Source organism: Rana temporaria, chromosome 2 (assembly GCF_905171775.1).
Source record: "Rana temporaria chromosome 2, aRanTem1.1, whole genome shotgun sequence".
Lineage (NCBI taxonomy): Eukaryota > Metazoa > Chordata > Amphibia > Anura > Ranidae > Rana > Rana temporaria.
In genome coordinates, this window is record NC_053490.1 from 157,681,083 (window position 1) to 157,702,719 (window position 21,637).

At 41.7% G+C, this 21,637-nt stretch overlaps 1 protein-coding gene across 4 annotated transcripts in view; it reads right to left on the reverse strand.

Moving 5' to 3' along the window:
* Positions 1-21,637, reverse strand: part of DIAPH3 (diaphanous related formin 3) — an 844,467-nt gene that overhangs the window by 607,356 nt on the left and 215,474 nt on the right. For all 4 annotated transcript variants that reach the window (XM_040341346.1, XM_040341345.1, XM_040341344.1 and 1 more), the window contains one exon: positions 20,387-20,517. In XM_040341346.1, coding sequence (XP_040197280.1) covers positions 20,387-20,517 — 131 coding nt within the window. The remainder of the gene's footprint in view (positions 1-20,386; positions 20,518-21,637) is intronic.

The following is a 21,637-nucleotide window of genomic DNA, read 5'->3' on the forward strand; positions in this document are numbered from 1 at the left end:
CCACCTGTAGAGGTCACAGCAGGAAATTCAGGTGCCGTTTCTGTGGCCATGCAGCAAGTTCTGTACAAACTTTCTGCCCATAAAGGGTAGGGGAACAGAGGAAAAAAAGGGTGTGGGGGGGGGGGGGTTAACAAGTGTTTTTTTGTGATGTCAGTAGCCCATGACTTCTAAGACATTGCAACTTGCAAAAGCAAAGATAGCATTAGGGGGGTTAACCTTTTATCTACTGGGTGTTTATACACGGGATAATCCTCCATGGGGACCATGGGTAGGGTTGCCACCTCATCCCTTTAAAACAGAACACATATGAATTACACAGGTTATGTGGCTGATTTAATGCAGGTAAGGCACCAAATGAGTATAATTACCACCTTAATTAGCCACAGAACCTGTGTAATTCATGTGTTCTGTTTTAAAGGGATGAGGTGGCAACCCTAACCATGGGGGTCTTTTTGTGGCAAGAAATAGGGATACCATCAAAAGAAATTGTCCACTTTCTAAGGAAACTTTCTTCATTAAGATATTCTTGAGTGAGAGTGGGCCCAGTCTCCATACAGAAAGAATCAACCAGTTTCTGTGGAAGATATCATTTGTTACATGGGAAGATCAACTCTTGGTCATCATCCTCCAAATGAGTAAGGCATGGCTAAACCCTAAGTGAGACTGTCTAATTAAATTTGTCTGTGTTTTGGAGGTGTAGATGTTTATAACATTGGGTTTGACAGTTAACAAGGGGTACGTCATGATAATTTTTTTTTTTTTTTGTATAAATGATCAAAAACTATATTTTTGCTGTTATAGTGCTACACGTTTAATAGACTTTAATGGCGCAGAAACAAAAAAAATCAACATCTTTGACCCAAGTGGAGTACTCATGACCTCTACTACCAGCAGTGGAGTGCCCTCAGATAGGAGACCAGCATAAATTGACTTCCAAGTCCAAATAGAAAGAGGCATGGTGCTTGACCCATTAATCTAGTGGCATATATGCAGGAGGCATTTCAGTACTGTGTCACTTGGAAGGAAGGTACAGTAGTACCATAACAGGTATGACAACTAAATGGTGCCAAACCAGCATTAACCCTGGCCATGCTGGAACCCACAGTGTGCCACTAAAAGGGTGGATAGTTGCATTGTGTGCCAAGGGTAGGGTTTACAGCAGGATCTAGGGCAAAAAAAATATTAAAGGCAGGCCCCTGGTCTTCCAGCAGTCCACTGATCTGGGAGTTGCAGAAGGAGCCTCAGTGGCTTGGAAATTACATAATACAGAGAGAGAAAAAAAAACTCCAAAAGAAGAAGGTGGGCTTTTCTAGCAACAAACTAGAGGCTAGCTGAGAGTCAAAGAGATTATATATAATGCCCGTACAGCCTTTTTTTTTTTTTTATGCCAACATTCATTTACCTGAAAGTAGTTGCATAAACCAGAACTGTAATGCTTTAAAGAATCCTGTGTCCTATACAATCAAACAAAAATAAAAATGTGGTGTCCGTGTGATACTGAAGGCCTAAATTTGTGTAGCTTAGTGGATGAAAAAAATTACAGCTGCATATACCTAAAACAGATTGTATATTAAATTATATAATATCTTTATTATTTACAACACAAATACTTTTGGGGGAGATAACGGGACGTATTTAAAGTGGACAAAATGTAACACAGATGTCTAACCCCCCCCCCCATGCTACAATTTGCATTTCATATCACAAACATCCATATGCCCTTAAGAGCCCAAAAGATCAAATCTGCTGCTATAATTTTCCGCAACAGCTGTTTTGCAAATTAAAATAAAAAAATATCTGATAAATCAAATTATGAATTCCAGAGCAACAGCCTAGTTTATCGTGATTAGCAGCAACACTTCTGCCCCCATAAAAACCAAGACATTTTAATATATACAAGTACCAATAAAACAAGGCAAATGGTTTAAAGTCAAATATATTACCAGACATTGCAACAGATAATAGTGTTGATAAAAACATGTTATCTAATCATACTAGGATAAAAAAAAAACTACTACTACTACTAAGTAAAGGAAAATTAAGGGGAAAGGAGGGAAAAGGGATTAAATTCACATAGCAAAATATGGTGGTCAAGAAATAGCAGGTTATAATTAGACCAAGATGGAAAAGTCGCATGGTCCCATTTTGTTTGGGATGTGGTGCCTACAATCTTTGGTGTTTTCATTTGTGATTGGACTATTTTAGTATAAAAATACTAAGTAAAGCTACAGTCTGACAGTGAATTAAAAGTTGGATAAAGAGATTGGAAATTGAATCACAAAGTTCAACACTCAGCCAGCATCAGGTCTATATAGATTACCCTCTGATAAATATAAAACACAAAACATATTAAAGCTGACCTTCAGCATCTTTATTCACTTTGTCTCATTTGAATTGTCATGCAAAGGTATGTAATATATAATGTAATATATAAAAAATGGCATGGGGTTCCCCCAAATTCCATACTAGACCCGTATCCGAGCAGCAGCCTGGCCGGTCAGGAAAGAGGGTGGGGACGAGCGAGCGCCCCCCCTCCTCAACCATGCCAGGCCGCATGCCCTCAACATGGGGGGGTAGGTGCTTTGGGGACGCCCTGTGGCCCCCCCACCCCAAAGCACCTGTCCCCATGTTGATGAGGATGGGGCCTCTTCCCGACAACCCTGGCCGTTGGTTGTCGGGGTATGCGGGAGGGGAGCCCCCTTTAATAAGGTATCCCCCAGATCCCGGCCCCCCTACCCTAGGTGATTGAGTATGGGGTACAGCGTACCCCTACCCATTCACCTGGAGGAAAAAAAAATAAAAAAACACACTACACAGGGTTTTTCAAGTAATTTATTAGTCAGCTCTGGGGCCCCCCTCTCTTCTTTAGCTCTTTTACAATGGCGGCTTCTTCGATGTCTTCTGCGGGGGTCCCGGTCTTCACCGCCATCTGGTTCTCTTCCGCCGGGGGGCGCTTTCTTCATTAGCTTTTTTACAGCGGCCCCCTCCCGGGCTTCTTCGAGGTCTTCTGCAGGGGGGGTCCCGGTCGTCACCGCCGTCTGGTTCGTCACAGTCCCATCATGCTCCGTGCACCTGAAGCATGATGGGACTGTGACGTCATAAGAGGCCTATATAAATGGGTGCTGATATGTATGAATTCGTCAGAACAAATACCCCAGAACAGCTACTTTTTATAGCTTACCTAAAATTCATAAGCAACAGAACCCACCACCTGGACGACCTATAGTCTCCGGGAACAGATCTATTTTAGAAAATCTGAGCTGTGTACTTGACACATACCTACAACCCTATGTTACATCTCTTTCATCCTTTGTAAAGGATACTATTCATCTATTGCAGATTGCCGAGGAATTAGTCCTTTCAGATGATTCGATCCTGGTTGCCATCGATGTCGAGGCACTGTATAGCAGCATCCCCCATGCGAAGGGGATGGAGGCAATACAGAGGACCCTTTGTAAGGGCCTTCGACATGATCATACTCTGAATGACTTCTTGCTCGATGCACTACGATATATACTCTATCACAATTTCTTTTCATTTAATGACTCCCACTTCCTCCAGGTACAAGGCGTAGCGATGGGGACATGTTGTGCCCCATCCTACGCCAATTTGTACCTGGGGGAGTGGGAGCAATCCCTCCCCGATGACGAAGACCTCGTCGAATACCTGAGCCATGTCAAATTATGGTGACAGTATATCGACAACGTCTTTGTCATCTGGGAGGGATCGGAGAGTTCCTTACTGCAATTTTTTAATCGTTTAAATCAAAACGATTACAATCTAAAATTCACGATGACCCATGACAAACATACCATCACTTTTTTGGATGTCCGGCTTTATGTCGACCTTGAAGGACATTTATGTAGCACCCTTTTCCGTGAAAGTACAGCCGGAAATACGGTGCTACACGCCGACAGCTTTCATCCATCCCCTTTAAAAAACTCCATACCATATGGGCAATATTTGCGACTTTGTCGCAATTGTTCTAATGACACTCTATTTTTCGAGGAAGCAAGAAAACTTCAGAGCAGACTTCTCGCAAGAGGGTACAGTAGGTCATGCCTACGCAAGGCCTACAACAAAACAAGCATAAAAACAAGACAGGAGCTTCTATTCAAAAAGAAACCGAAACAACCAGGATCATTTTGCGTTTCTCACGACAACATAAAGCTATAAAATAAATAATTGAAAGAAATTGGACTATTCTGACTGACCATTCTAATTTGAATGGATTTATTTCTAACTATCCTTCAATCACCTACAAACATGCAACCTCAATCAAAGATCGTTTGGTTCAGAGCGAATACAAAAATACTCAGAAAAGGGATACACACTGCCCAGCTTTTGGCACCTTCCCATGTGGACATTGTTCACATTGTCCACTCATGCGACAGGACAAAATCTTTCAACTCCCCAATGGAGAAACGTTCCAACCCTCCCATTTCACCAACTGTCAAATGCGTGGCGTTGTCTATTTGATGGAATGCGAGTGTGGTGCTTTGTATATAGGCAAAACCAAGCAGGAATTTTGGCATACAGTATGGAGATTGGTAATCGGTATCTTCTAATTGGAAGACATGTGGTGATCAAACATAACTATAGAGTACCAAAGGTCTCATTTGCCGCACTCTGACGTATTCATATTCCCGATCGAGGAGGTGACTGGAACAAAATTCTGCTCCAACAAAAGCAGAAATGGGTTTTTAAATTGCACGCAACAATTTGTCCAGGAATAAATGGATCTCTTTCTTTTGCCCCCTTTTTGAAGGGGTTCGTCCTGGCTAAAACCCAATAGACAGTATACTTTATCGCATTAGAAAGTGCAACCTAACCGGTTTCCTTAATATGTGTGTTCTCATATTATCTTTATTTTATTTATTTATTTCCACCCCGTTCTTTTGCCTTTTTCCTGTTGGCCTTTATAGCACTACTATTTCAATTGAGATTTCTTATCTCATGTGGTTTATTTTATGGTTACGAGAGTACAGCTGACTCTCATATTAGTGCTCTGCATCTCTGAGGTCTTTTTAAATAAATTATAATAAAATATTGAAAATGCTGACAATGTATTATAATAGAGTGGATATGCAACAGGTATGGATATTACAGTAACATAAATGTACTATGATAATGATATAATTGCTCATGAATCTTATTATTTTTTTCATGTATATTCCTTGTCCTTTCCACTTAGAATTGTACTCCGTTTTCCCGGGCTGGGTGCCGTATGTCCACGCTTCTGCAGTCAGCGCCCCCTGCTCTGCATATTACAGGTGGCTTCCCAGCAAGGGGAGAGAAGCGCAGGGCTCTGCGTTGCCACTAGGCTCCACTATGTGGCGAGGCCTCGTCCATAGGTTAAGCCGCTCCCTTTTGCTGGCGGCATCTGTGATTACTTCTGGACGCCTATGATATCGGGCGCGCATGCGCGGTTATACCGTGCGATCGCGCTGACGTCACATAATTATAAGACAGCGGACAAGTTCCTACTTCACAGGCGCCAAGGTAGTCACCTGGGCAACCCGCTCTCTGTGGAAGAAATCACCTGGTTCTGGTAAGGTAGGAGATGGGGGGATGCGATCTTGCGGCCAATTAATCCAATCAAGGATCATATACATATTGAATGACTGATACAGCTTTCCCCTATTCTTTATTTGTAGATTATATATGGCATTGAACCTTGTGTTTTTTGTTCTATAAAACCTGGTTCTTACTATCTGCCTAAAAACTGTGGATATTTTACAAATCCTTCAGTGTTAGGCCGGGTACACACGGACAAACATGTATGGTGAAAGCGGTCCGTCGGACCGTTTTCACCATACATGTCTGCCAGAGGGCTTCTGTACGATGGTTGTACACACCATCGTACAGAAGTCCGCGCGTAAACAATACGCGGGGCGTGTCCGCGGTGTCGCCGCGTCGATGACGCGGTGTCGCCGCGACAATGAAGCGGCGACGTGCGCGGCCCGCCTTTAAAATGCTTCCACGCATGCGTCGAAGTCATTCGACGCATGCGAGGGACGGCGGGCGCCTGGACATGTACGGTAGGTCTGTACTGACGACCGTACATGTCCGAGCGGGCTGAATTCCAGCGGGCTGTTTTAAAACAAGTCCAGGAATATTTGTCTGCTGGGAAAAGGCCCGGCGGGCAAATGTTTGCTGGAATTCGGCCCGCTCGCGCCCACACACGACCAAACATGTCTGCTGAAACTGGCCTGCGGGCCAGTTTCAGCAGACATGTTTGCTCGTGAGTATGGGGCCTTAAGGTAACCATTTTTTGATACTTAATCTGTTCAAAACAATACTAAATACCAAATACCAATACTATCAGATTAGCAGCACTATTTTTATGTATTCTTATTCACTATATCACTATTGTTTCAGCATTTACATTCATTCACTCTAATCCCCTAACTTTAATATTTTAGCACATCTTAAAGGGTTACTAAAGGAAAAAAAAATGTTTTGCTGAAATGACTGTTTACAGGGTATAGAGACATAAAAGTTAACCGATTCCTTTTAAAAATTGATTAAATTCAATCATATAATGGGCCTCTAGTTTTACTTTCGGTTTTAAACTGGTTTCATGTTTCTGTGAAGTAAAGAGACCCACAGAACAAAAACAAACAAATCCAGGGCAGTGTTTTGTTTTTAAAATGAATCCGATTGGTTCTGTTAAGTTTTAGACACACAGTAATGACAGCTTAGACCACGTGAAAAGCTCCCAGTACTGTGGTTATAAGGAAACAGACAACCAGGAAGTGTGGAGATCACAGCAGAATTACAGCTACTTCAAAGCAAAAACGAACAATAAGGACATGAAACCAGTACTGCAGTAAGGTAAAGGAAGCTATTCAGCTAAAAAAAAAAATCCTTTAGTGACCCTTTAACCCCTTCCATTCACAGTACACATTATTTGTGTCACAATACATACACACACGATTTGGTTTAATCAATCAACTCTTACACTTGCCCTACACTTGTAACTTATAATTTATCACATGATTCTTCACATGTAATTTAATCTTCACACTATTCATGATTATTGTCTTCATCCCAGCAGTATACTGCTATTACTCACATATATTACTATTCTCCAAGCATTTAATGAATTACTGAGAATATACTTCCATGCTATTTTAATTTATTTTATATTATTTTAATTCATTACATATTCCCATAGCCATTATTTATGTATTTAACCCCTATTAAGAGAAAACATGAAACTTAGATGGGTGGTGTGCTATGTTTTACTGTAGGGATCTGTATGTCAGCTCACCGAATGATAACATTGCATATTGCATTAAAATAAAAATGCCAATATGTAATTATAATGTTTTAAAAATGTTTTGCTGCAGATACTTGGCCCTCCCCCTGCCTGCCATTTTTCAGGGATTTGACTTTTGCCTGGTGATTCCCTGCAAGTCACATGTGAGTGCTCTGCTCTTTGTAGGGGGGGGGGGGGGGGGCTCCCTGTTTTTGGAGCGTGGAGTGGTTGGGAATACCTACCTGGGATCTCTTGGGGTTCCCTCTCTCTGATGGAAGAGTTCGATTCAGATTTCCTTACATCCATACATACTAATTTGGTAATTGTATATTCAAAAAAATCTTTGTTTACTTGTTTTTTGTCCTCCTCATACACATGGGGAGGAGAAACTGTAAAAACATTTGAACACTAATTATGTAAATTTTTCCCTAGTAACAATACCTCTGAAGAAGACCCGTTTAAGGGTTGAAACACGTTAGCAATTGCTACATGCTAGTAATAATATATGCTAAGCTGTATGACAATTTGTTGTGTTCTGTGATCTTTATGTATGGAAATTTTAAGATTTTGTAATTTTACAACTCATATCTTAACTCATTGAATATTTCCTACTTGTTGTTTTTACAATAAAATTCCCTTTCTTATACATTGTCCTTTCAATTCAATTCATTAATTGAGCTGCCGAAAAATCCCACTGGGGGTAAATTCCCTTATTATTCACTCTTGGGGTGAGCAGCATAGTCTCTCTGCAGTGGTGTCTTTTTCCTTTAATATAAATGGGTGCGAGCCGTGCACACGGCATTACAGCGGGAGGAAGCGACGTGTCAACATCAAAGAAGAGATGCAGAAAGCGACAGAAGCTTAAGAGGGGGCCGCTGTAAAAGAGCTAAAGAAGAAAGCCCCCCCCCCCCCCCAGCAGAAGAGAACCAGACGGTGGTGCAGAAGACGTTGAAGAAACCCAGGAGGGGGCCGCTGTAAAAGAGTTAATGAAGAAAGTGCCCCCAGCGGAAGAGAACCAGATGGCGGTGAAGACCGGGACCCCCGCAGAAGACATCAAAGAAGCCCCCCCTCATAAAAGAGCTAAAGAAGAGAGGGGGGCCCCAGAGCTGACTAATAAATTACTTTAAAAACCCTGTGTAGTGTGTTTTTTTACATTTTTTTCCCACCAGGTGAATAGGTAGGGGTACGATGTACCCCATACTCATTCACCTAGGGTGGGGGGGCCAGGATCTGGGGGCACCCTTATTAAAGGGGGCTCCCAGATTCCAATTAGCTCCCCTCCCGCATACCCCGACAACCAACGGCCAGGGTTGTCGGGAAGAGGGCCTGTCCTCATCAACATGGGGACAGGTGCTTTGGAATGGGGGAGCCACAGGGCTCGCTCATCCCCACCCCCTTTCCTGACCGGCCAGGCTGCTGCTCAGATACGGGTCTGGTATGGAATTTGGGGGAACCCCACGCCGTTTTTTCGGCGTATGGTGTTCCCCTTAAAATCCATAGCAGACTCAAGGGCCTGGTATGCTCCTGTAGGGGGAACCATGCCAGTTTTTTATTTGAAATTTGGCGTGGAGTTTCCCCTCAAGATTCATACCAAACGCAGCTGACAGTGCACTGCGATTACCTGCGGTTATGTGCCGATAGCTGCGGGATTTCGCAGCTGGACGCATTGAGATCTATTTTTTCTTTCCGCACAAAACCGTGGGTAACAAAACCACACGTAACCGTAGTGTGTGAATGATGTCATAGGAAAGCATTGTGTGCTTCTAGCTGTGGTAAAATACGCAGCTAAAAGCACCATTCTATCCGGCCGTGTGAAAGGGGCCTAAGAACTGATCGACAGCTGGTTTTCCAGCAGGACCCTACAACATTACAACAAAAAGGAGTACATATGGATCAAAATTTGTCAAGTTTGTGCTGAAATTTGATATATGTATATCCAGGTTAGTTTCAGGTCCCTGATACCAATAAAATATGTCTGGAGCACAGCTGGCGTCATGCAAAGAGTAAGCAGCTCCTGCCGGCTTTTGGGTTGCTGGCTGTGACTGCCATGGTCCAGCACTAGTTGTAATATTCCTATCTCTCCACCGGGGCTCCTGTAATATTCCCATCTCTCCACTGGGGCTCCTGTAATATTCCCATCTCTCCACCGGGGCTCCCACAGCTCCACCAACTCTGGCACAGGGTGATGACGTCACAGCGACCTCACCTGGCTCCTCCTCGTATCCTCATTTAAGCAGCCGATGCCTATTGCTTGATGTTCGTGCTAGGAACCTGATGCCAGGCAAATGTCTCCAGTAGCTGACGGCTGCCTTCCTTCACTATTGGGTCGGATAGAGCCCCGACTTCGATCTCCCTATTAGGCCGGACAGAGCCCCAACCGCCTTCTCCTTTTTGGGCCGGACAGAGCCCCTCCAACTACCAACTATTGGGCCGGATAGAGCCCCTCCAACTTCCAGCTTTTGGGCCGGACAGAGCCCCTTCTATGCTGGTAGTCAGAGGCTCCCCAACTTCTATCCCCAGTCAGCCTACTCTACAGGCAGAATCTCTTACCTACACCACTACTCCAAGCTGACCAGTATATCTCTCCATAAGCCACTGGGTGGCACTAACAACAGAAGACCACTCACCATAAGTATCCCTACGTTCACGATAATCTTTATTCCTGTGTACTGCTACTATACTTAAGTTAACCCTGATGCTCCATATTGTGGCTGTGTATTACCAAACTAAATAAAACCACTTACATTCCCAAATCATCTGAGTCTTCCTACCTGATCTCTGCCAAATTAAAGTTAACTGTTAAGAATACCATATCCATAGACTTCCAAAGCTGTGATCCTCACCACCCATTATAGTAACTCTGCCTGAAGCATTACACTAGTTATAGTACACAGCATGAGATTTGCTGACTGGAGATCTCTAGTTCTGACTCAGCGGGACTGTGTAGGAGCTCTACAGAGCGACCAGCGCTTACAGGAGTGCATGTCAGGATTCACAGGATTGGTCATAATTTTTCTCTTTCATATACACCACTTATCATACTAAAGTACTTTTTTGTAGTCCAGGGCTCCCTGGGACGAAACATCTGATGCAAGCAGAAGTGATCTGTATGCTTTTTGCTGTGCAAAATAGATTTAACCATTTCAATGCCATTATATTTGGAATCTGTTGTCAATGGTGGCAAAAAAAGTTAAAGCACACTTATGAGTACCCTAAGAGGACTTCTAGGGACTCCAGCAATGCAAGCAACAAGTGGTACCCACATACACATTTAGTTGGTCCATTCTGTAGTTTGAAAATCAAAAAAAGCATACTTATAAGTTTTAAATAAATGTAAAGGTTTTAATCCTATTGGTGATACACCAAACAGAAACAGGAAGTTACACAATACAGATTTGGGAAGCATGGACACCCATTCTGCATTTTAGGAGCTCTCTGGAATCTGGTTGCAGAGGATTACGGTATATATAATTTAAATTACAGTTAATTGATTTAAATGTATGACTTTAGAACAGCTGCAGTGTTTCTTTGCCATCACAGCAGCTCACTAATATCATATGTTGGACCAGTTTATGTACTGTATGTATGTATGTATGTATGTATGTATGCATGCATGTATGTATGTATGTGTATTTATGGATAGAACTGTTTGTTTTAAAAAAATAAATTGAGGGAAAAAAAAGGAGTAAACACATTAACGTCACCTACAGCCCTATGACCTGGTATACAAGGTTTCAGATATATCCAATAGGTCAAATACCACATTAATTTACAAACAATACTTTCAGGTCAATCTTTTTTGAAAAAAAAAAAAAAAAAAAAAAAAACACATTACCTGAACAAAAATAAATGAATAAAAATGCTGTGCCATTGTGTTTGTGGTTCAACAATACAGGCTGAACATCAAATAAACACAAATAACAAGAGATCAAAGCAAAAGAGCAACTTAATTATGCTAATCAGTTTCAGATATTGGTGTCATTTTCATGTTATCCCCACATCCATCCACATAAGGTTATGTAAATGTTGCTACGTAGAGACAGTTTAGCCTTTCTATCTGGATTAAAATCTTTAGTCACAATACAAGGAACCTATAAACAATCATTGGCAGCAATTTCCTCCTGAACAGTACATTAAAGTAAATAAGACAATCATTTCCAAGTCATGTTGTTAACAATAATGCTTTCAACAAATTATGTCTTTTATGTGTTGTAGTCTAAATGTAGTCATGTTCCCTTTTATAATCTTATGTTTATTTGTTATCAATAAATAACCATTATGTGTTCCCATTATTCCATACAACTTGTATTCAAAGACTACAGGGAAAACAAATAAACCCAAAGCCGCATAAGCATAAAATCACCAACTTGTAAAAGTGGCGCCCCCAACGACTTTAGCTCTACCTGTAACTATTTTCCTCCCAAGACATTAAGCAATCTTATAACCACTTGAAGATATTCTTTCTGCAATAAAGCTTTGCTAATCGATACACAGTTTGCACCTAACAGGCCTGTGCTTGAAAACAATACTATACTAAATACTACCATATTGTTTGCTTCTTCTACATTGTTCTTTACCCATTTCAGCTCCCATACTTGTATACCCTTTGGACCACAGCAATTCTTACATTTCTCCTATTGAATAATTTGGCAATAACTTTGACATTACGTAACGTGGTTATAAAACTTTTTTTTTTTTTTTTTATCCTATGCATTCCTTGCAATAATGTCAAGTCATAATTTTCTAGCTATCACTCTAGCCCTACCCTTTCACGGAACCACCTGCAAAGTAGGTGGGGCTCTTGGGCCTTTCTGGAATGTGTCCTATGAATGCACACATTAAGAAGCTGAAGGAGTTGGGGGGCGTGGCCTGGCTAGCGATGGAGTAAGACGCGGGTAGGAAGAGCTGCTCTTGCTGAAACTCCTGTCTACCAGCCTGTACGACTATCTGGGTTTAATCTTACCCACAAACCTGCCTGAAGACTCCGGGACCGGAGTGGAACACTTCGCCACCGAAAAAATCGCCCGCTGCGGCGGAAAAGCTGGCCAAGTATCGGCACAAGGGGGACGAGGAGCAGGCCAAAGATGGCGCTGATGATAAACCGGGGGAGGAGCGCCATGCTGCGGAGACGGCAAAGGTGTTGGAGGCTATAGCTGCACTCCAGGGCACCCTGACGGCGAAAATAGATGAGGTGAAGATAGACATATCACTCATGCGACAGGACCTGTCTACAGTGCGGGACAGGGTTACTGAGACGGAGACCCGTATCAGCGCCGCGGAGGACATATTGCACCCTTTACAGCATGCCACCGAGGACATGCAGCGCCAAATTCACCAGCTACACTCCCACCAGGACGAATTGGAGAACAGGTTTCGCCGCTGTAACCTACGGTTTATAGGATTGCCGGAGCGGGCAGAGGGCAGAGACCTGGCTGAATTCCTTCCTCCTTATAAACACGTATGGGCAAGAGGCATTTTCGGTCATGTTTGCAGTGGAGAAGACGCTGAAGGAGTTAGCACTGCTAGGCTCTGAGGAAGAAGGTTTCCCTTTGAAACGCGTCAGCCAGCAGTGGGGTCCTCATGTCCTCTCCTTCACCACCTGGAGACTGTTGAACCTAGACCGATTTCCAACACTTGAAGGCTTTCACGTTGTGTTTTTTCTTCGACATGCTTGTGAGTAGTTTTTAATCGGTTCTTTTAATAAATTTATCAAAGGATAATGCACAAGGCTGATGCGCCCTCTTTTCTTTATTCCTTTTCTTGAGTTTATTTAGGCGTTATGGCCATTTAAAGCCTTTTATGAAAGACCTTAAATGGCCATATTAATGGCCAAGAATTGCACAATATGCAATTTTGTGAGAGAATTCTTCTGCATGTTTATCAAAAATATTTCTGTCTACCTCTCCTGCAAGCTTGAGAGACTGCATAGTACAGACACATTTCTCCATATTTTCTGGTGGACCTGCCATGATCCAAAATTCTGGGACACAGCTAGGGCTCAACGTCTACTAAATAATGAAAACAAGCCTCCTAACCATCGATCCTTCATCGTCGCTGCCAGAAAAACTGTAAGCTGTAGTCTAGAAAATAAGAATCCTCCGGACCCTACAACTTTCCTGAATAGTCTAAACACACAACCACAGTTAAAACTACGGTCTGACTGGTGACCACAAGGTCACCAGTCATCACTATGACCGTGGGAGGCCTGGGCGTGACTATATGACTTCACGCCCGTGTACCCAGAAGTAAACAAAGCCGCAATCGCGGCTGTCGGCATGAGATTGGTGAATTTGTTTTCACGATCTAATGCTTGTAAGCCTGTAGGAGAGATGTGGGGTCTTATTGACCCCACATCTCTCCATAAAGAGGACCTGTCACAGTGATTCCTATTACAAGGGATGTTTACATTCCTTGTAATAAGAATAAAAGCGATCAAAAAATGTTTTTTTTTTTTTTAAAGTGTAAAAATAAAAATACAATATAAATATTTTTTTTTCTTTAAAACGCCCCCGTCCCCGGTAGCTCACGTTCAGAAGCGAACATGCATGTAAGTCCCGCCCACATATGTAAATGCCGTTCAAACCCCACACGTGAGGTATCGTCGCGTGCGTTAGAGCATGTGTAATAATTCTAGCACTAGACCACCTCTGTAACTCGAAAATAGTAACCTGTAAAAAAAATTAAAGCGTCGCCTATGGAGATTTTTAAGTACCAAAGTTTGGCGCCATTCCATGAGTATGCGCAATTTTAAAGCGCGACATGTTAGGTATCTATTTACTCAGTGTAACATCATCTTTCACATATTACAAAAAAATTGGGAAAATTGGGCTAACTTTACTGTTTTGTTATTTTTTAATTCATGAAACCGTTTTTTTCCCAAAAAAAGGCATTTGAAAGATGATTGCGCAAATACCGTGCGAGAAAAAAGTTGCAATGACCGCCATTTTATTCCCTAGGGTGTCTGCTAAAATATATATATATATATATATATATAATGTTTGGGGGTTCTGATTAATTTTCTAGCAAAAAAATTGTGATTTTTACATGAAGGAGAAAAGGGTGACCCGTTCAGATCATGGATCGGTGACGATCCGTTGCACCACTAGTTATAACAAAGTAAAAGGGAATTTTCTCCAGCGTTTTTTGTTAAATAGTTATCTTTTGAGGTCCTGAAGATAAGAGGATCCTTTTAATTGCATTTCGGTGGTATCGAGTGACTCTGTTTTCTAAAGAACAGTCTATATTACAGTAACAAACTAGGGCTCATCCACATGTTGAAAAAAAAAATTCAACTTTTTACCAGAAAACTTTTTTTCCCCATGCATCTGAATGCAAATGTATAGTTTTCTACACTGCAAAAAACGCAGTATAAACACTGACCAGCACACTCCATATTCTTATCCAGGAATTCAGTCTGTTAGGGTTTAGAAAAAAACAAGTAATATTTAATTTGTTTTATCAACAAAATTTAAAGCGGAACTTCACCCTAAAAGGGAACACTTTGCTTTATGTCCTCCCCTCCTTCTTTTGTAACTTTTTGTTTTCTCAGGGACCCACTCCCGCCCCCACCCCCCCCCCCCCAACCTTCTGGGACATGACAAAGGTCCCAGGAAACTGTGGGATCATTCACACAGAACAGCTTGCGCATGTGCAGTGGGAAGCTAGCTGTGAAGCTTCAAGGAGTCACAGCCGGCTTCCAACAGTAAACATGTTGGCACTGGGGGTTTGAAGACCGGTGAAGAACAGGCCCAGGTGAGCGCTAGATCTCTCTGGACTACGTTTCCTTTTAGTAAAAGTCAGCAGCTACAGTATTTGCTGTAACTCTGAACCCTTATCAGTTAGCACTGTTTCCTACTCTCTCCTATCTCCGTGGGCAAGCAAACACCTTCCCTGGTCATGGAAAAAGAGAGGGAGGTGTTGAAAAATCCTAAAAGTGTTAAGTAGCCCTAACACACTACCTGTCCTAGAATGACTGCAGTTTAAGTTTGTTGTCACCCTGCAATCGGGAGGTAATAGCATAATTACCAGTTAAAAAAAAGAGAGACCATGTGAAAAAAATGCAGCCACCATATCTAAGGACATGTAAGTTGCAACACTATCCTTTTTTGTTCTTGGGTTTAGATACGGTTTAAGAGTAAAGTCAACAGTATGAAACTGTTAGACAGCTGCAAATACTCTTGAAGAGCAGTAAGCAAACCTGCACAGCCATCCCCAGTCAAATATTAAGTGTACAGCTGTAGGCACAATGTTAATCAGAACGCTTGATAATCTGACTTGTTTCCACAGGGAATTTCAATGGATTCATTCAGTTCAAAATGACACGTATTAATGTCAAGCAGCATGATCTGAAATGAGCAATTAGGATAACAAGCTCTGACACAACAGCAATGGAAGACAATACCACAACAATAAACAGGAGGGATCTTCTGGAACCACACATAGCTTACATTAGAAAATAAATAAAATAAAATAATTAACAAATACAGAACATCTTCATGCTTTACAAAGCAGCCGTTTTTGATTATTATTTAGTAGCCAGACAATAATACACTGTTCAAAACACTTTGAAAACACATCAGATCTCAATGGGGAAAAATATCATGCTGGATATCTATACTGATCTGGACTGGGTAATGTGTTAGGAACGAAAGAATATAACATTGTTTGATGGAAATGAAAATGATCAACCTACAGAGGGCTAAGTTTCAAAGACACCCTGGAAATCAAAGTGAAAAGAATGATGCAGGAAGCTAGTCCATTTTGCTGAAATTTAATTGCAACTTAAAATAGCACTCAATCGTTTGTATGGCCCCCATGTGCTTGTATGCATGCCTGACAATGCCAGGGCATTCTCCTAATGAAACTAATGGTGTCCTTGGGTATTTCCTCCCAGATCTGATCCAGGGCATCACTGAGCTCCTGAACAGACGGAGGTGCAACCTGGTGGCGTTGGATGGACAGACACATAATGTTCCAGAGGTGTTTTATTAGATTTAGGTCAGACGAGCGTGGGGGCCATTCAATGGTATAATTTCCCTTCATGCTCCAGGAACTGGCTGCATACTGTCGTCACATAAGGCCAGGTATTGTCGTGCACCAGGATCCACTGCACCAGCGTAGGGTCTGACAATGGGTCCAAGGATTTCATCCTAATACCCAATAGCAGTCAGGGTGCCATTATCTAGCCTGTAGAAGTCTGTGTGTCTCTCCATGGATATGCCTACCCAGACCATCACTGACCCACCACCAAACCATTCATGCTGAACGATGTTACAGGCAGCATAACGTTCTCCACGGCTTCTCTAGACCCTTTCAGGTCTGTCACGTTCTCAGGGTAAACCTGCTCTCATCTGTGGCGGACCTGCCAGATCTGGTGTTCATCAATGGCCAATGCAAATCGAGCTCTATGGTGTCGGAACAGTGAGTACAGGGCCCACTAGAGGACACCACCCTCATGAAGTCTGTTTCTGATTGTTTGGTCAGAGACAATCACACCAGTGGCCTGCTGAAGGTAATATTTTAGGGCTCTGGCAGTGCTCATCCTGTTCCTTCTTGCACAAAGGAGAAGATACTGGTCCTGCTGATGGGTTACGGACCTTTGATGGCCCTGTCCAGATCTCTTAGTGTAACTGCCTGTCTCCTGGAATCTCTTTCATGCCTTTGAGACTGTGCTGGGAGACACAGCAAACATTCTGGCAAAGGCATGTATTGATGTATAAGTTTTAATATCTCGTGCTTATGTGGTGAAGATTTAATGAATATGAAAAACTAGGGGTGGGAAAAATAAAAATAATGTGTAGATGTTGTAATTCTAAAATCTAAATACTAAATTCAACATACATATACAAAAACAGAAGTATGCAATCCTTGTAAATTAGAAAAACTCCCATAATGATAAAGTCCACATCAAATGAACTGAACAATATATATATATATATATATATATATATATATATATATATATATATATATATATATATATATAGACAGATTCATAAAGACTTACGATGGCGTATCAGTAGATACGCCGTCGTAAGTCCGAATCTGCGCTGTCGTATCTTTAAGCGTATGCTCAAATTGAGATACGCTTCTCTGTTGCTAAGATACGACCGGCGTAAGTCTCCTACGCCATCGTATCTTAGCTGCATATTTACGCTGGCCGCTAGGGGCATGTATGGCGATTTACGCAGAGAATATGCAAATGAGCAAGATACGCCTATTCACAAACGTACGCACGCCCGTCGCATGTAAGATACGCCGTTTACGTAAGGCGTTTTCAGGCGTAAAGATAAACCACCAAAAAGATGGCGCAGCCAATGTTAAGTATGGACGTCGGGACAGCCGTCGAATTTCACGTCGTTTGCGCAAGTCGATTCAGAATGGGGGTGGTAGGTTACGTTCACGTCGAAAGCATTGACTATTTGCAACGTGATTTTAAGCATGCGCACTAGGATACGTTCACGGACGGCACATGCGCCGTTCGCTAGGCGCGTCATTTACGTGAGGTCACAATTCATTAGCATACAACACGCCCACTACAGCCTACTTTGAATTACGTGCGCTTACGCAGGCCCATTTACACTACGCCGCCGTAACTTAGGACGCAAGTTCTTTGTGAATACTGTACTTGCCTCTCTAACTTACGGCGGCATTGCGTATATGAGATGCGCTACGCCCGCCTAAAGATAGGCACGTGTGCCTGAATCTGGCTAATAGTGACTGTCCATATGTATTTTTTCACTGTAAAGCATGAATATTCATGATGTTCAGCAGTGTGTTCTCTTGTGTCAAAAGGGAAAAGTTAAGACCTCTTACAAGACAGGATGGATCCCAAGTTATAAAGATCAAACACGCTCGTTATCAGGGTACCCACCTGCGATTTTCCACTCTATTGGGTCCAATGTGCAAATCTCCTCCCACTGCAATGATCACTCCACCACAGAATAAGGAATAATAGTTAAAATATTCCAACTCCAATAGATCAGCTTAATGCTCTCCAGCATATGTGAAATTTAAAAGAAGGAGAAACTTCATGGGGCAGTAGAAAACGGATGTTTTAATTTCAAGTTGTCATTGCACTTCACAAATTCGAAGAAAACCATATAGACACAGCCGCGGAGCTCACTCTGCAGGCTGGTGCATGGTGATGTCACTGATAGTTGCTCTACACGATGCGTTTCCCTGTAACAAGCATCGCCTGGGAACGGATGTGCCATCCTGCAGGATTTGGACTGCCTGTGCAATATCTGTAAGGTCCAGGCATTGCCTCATACTACCAGTAGTGACCCCTAGCCAAAAGCAAAACTAGTGAAAAACGGTCATTAAAAATCAGTAGGGAAAAAAATGTCAGTGGCCTCCACCTGTAAAACCGTGTGTGTATGTAAGCTGCAGGGAGGGAAGGAGTTCAGCGTTCGGCCATAAAATAGTTCAGAGGGCGCCTTAGGTCATCTCTGTTTAACAGGATGCTAACCATATGCCACAAAATAATGGATTTAATGAGGCAACATTAATATAGGACTGCAATTGGGTTGAGGAGAACTGCATATAATACAGTCTAAGCTACATTGTTGCTGTGTCTTAACTTTCTGGAGCCACCACTAAAATGTTGGAAAAATACATCTAGGCCTGATCTAACCATAATGCCTAACCTAATATTTAATGTAAGCCACAAAAATAACCCCAGGACCACTCTCCAAAAGTTAATGTGCTTCTCTGGCTAAAAAATATACACCCATTTACCTTGTGCAGAACGTTCTTCCAGGTAGCTGAAACCTGTGTTAAACTCCTTTGCAAGTATGTGTTTTCTAGGTACTCATACGCTGTGTACTCCGATATAAAAACAGGCCTAGTTTTTTGTGGTTGCTTATCCAGTTCTCTCCAATTAAGTCAGACAGCAGTAAAAAAAGAAAATCAGAAAGTTTTTTTTTTCACCTTCTTCTGTTCTTGTATTATCCAAAACTAAAAACACTAAAAAGATTTGTGACCTAATTCTCAACACCAAATCAACCCCTAAAAATAAAATTTATCAGACACCAGAAATAACAGAATAGCTGCTGAATCTAACAATCACAAGCCAAAACACATCAGATTTTTTCTCCTTATGCCGCGTACACACCATCGTTTTCTGCGATGGAAAAATGCGACGCTTTATGTGCTTTAAAAAAACGTCATTTTTCAAACTTCAATTTGAACAACGACGTAGCATACACACCATCGCTTTTTCACAACGCTCTAGCACAGCGCAGTTCCGTCAATCACGCACGACGTCACTATAAAGGGTCGTTTCCATGCGGAAGACGGCCTCTTTTGCTGATATCGTGTTGCTGTGTGTTAATAAAAGTTTGGTGAGATACGATTCGTGATTTTCAGTGACTGTGCTTTAAATATCGTTTTCTTGTCTATAAGCTGAAAAACACCTTAACGAATGTGCTGATTCCATTCTGAACAGTCGTTTTACATGAATGAGCGCTGCCGTCTCCTAACTTGCTTCTGAGCATGCGCGGGCTTAAATCGACGTTTTTACGTACACACGGTCAATGTTTAGAACACAGAAAACGACGTCGGCCAAAAACGACACATAAAATTGAAGCATGCTTCAATTTTTTTCTGTCGTTTTTTAGAAGACATAAAACGACGTTTTTGCCCACACACGGTCAATTAAATTGACGTTTTTGAAAATGACGTTTTTTTCCATCGCAGAAAACGATGGTGTGTACGCGGCATTAGTCTATACAGCCTTTCCAACAAGAACTGCAGCACCAGTTAAATATTATGATCAGTGTGGATTTCAACAGTGCATTTAGCTAAAGTAATTATATGATTTTACTGTTGGGTTTAATATGAAAATATCTAAACTATACTAAAAGGAAAAAAAAAAAACTCACTCTCTCATTTTAACATCTACAGATATAATTCATATGAACCTTTGCAGATATGAAAACCTTCACATTTTTTGTAACCTACAGAAATAAAGATTTCCTTTAAAAAAAAAAAACATATTTCAGACATAATTTCTGCATAAATTCAGGCAATGTCACAGAAAGACACCTGCAAGAAGTGTACAGGTTTGAACATGAAGCACTTTAAACACGCAATCACTTATTATCAATTCTGGTACATTACCTGACAGGATTGCTGGTCAGAGAGACTCGAAGGGAGTCTAAGTAAGAGACAAGTCTTTCATCTGTAGAACCTGTTTTCAATTCATGAATGAATTCCTGTGGCGAGATCTGTCGGCTGCTCTTCAGGCTCCCCTGAAATAAGATAAAATTCATACTGAGCAATCGTCCCTACAGTAAACCACACGCATACATTAGAAAAGGAAGGAGAAAAAAACTTTACACCATTTCTGAAAAATGTTCCACTTGGTGTTACGATGAAAACATTAATTTAAAGATAAGATGTTCATTTTCTGTAAGTGAGAGACCCAGTTTTTGCACACAGCTCATTATTATATTTTCTCAACAGTTGAGATTTTATTTTGATCATAAAAATGAAAATTGTAATAAAGATAAAATCATCAGTGAACTACCAGCTTATGTTCATCCAGTATTGTTGTTGAAAATGTCATCTAAATAAGGGCCTATTTTGAAGTTTACAGACAAATTCCAGGCAAGAGCTACAAATGCTCTCCAGGAAACAATACAACCGTTGGTCAGAAGATCCACTATAGTTTTCTTAACCTAATCTCTCCGTAATCCATAATTGGGCAGGAGACCACAATTGGGCAGGAGACCACAATTGGGCAGGAGACCACAATTGGGCAGGAGACCACAATTGGGCAGGAGACCACAATTGGGCAGGAGACCACAATTGGGCAGGAGACCACAATTGGGCAGGAGACCACAATTGGGCAGGAGACCACAATTCGGCAAGATCTTGCCAGTTTACTGTTTGTGCTATATGTTACTCTCCACGATTACTAGATCAATCGCACTGACACTTCCCAAGAAAGATTTGAAACCAATGGCTGGGAGGAATGCCTTAAAGTGTTACTAAACCCAGGACCCCACACGCACTGTATCTGGTCTCCCACAGTACACTAAACATGGAAATGCAATTATTTTAGTACATACAAACTGCTAAATATCTTTTCTCATCAGCAGTATATAGCAGTCTTGTGACTTCTATCAGTGTCTGCCTAAAGCGTGTAGGAGGAGTTTTTATTCTCTGGCTGTCTTATGATGCTGCATGACCCCTGACTTTTCTGTCTGGAGAGTGCTGATTGGCCCTGTGCTGCGCTGGTTAGAGATAATCCTAGAAATCCTTGGGGCATAACTACTCAAAAAATCAAGAGACCATATCGCCCATAAAATAAAATCAGGTACTACCAATTCCTATTCAGAAGAATCCTGAATAGAGAATATCATTTAT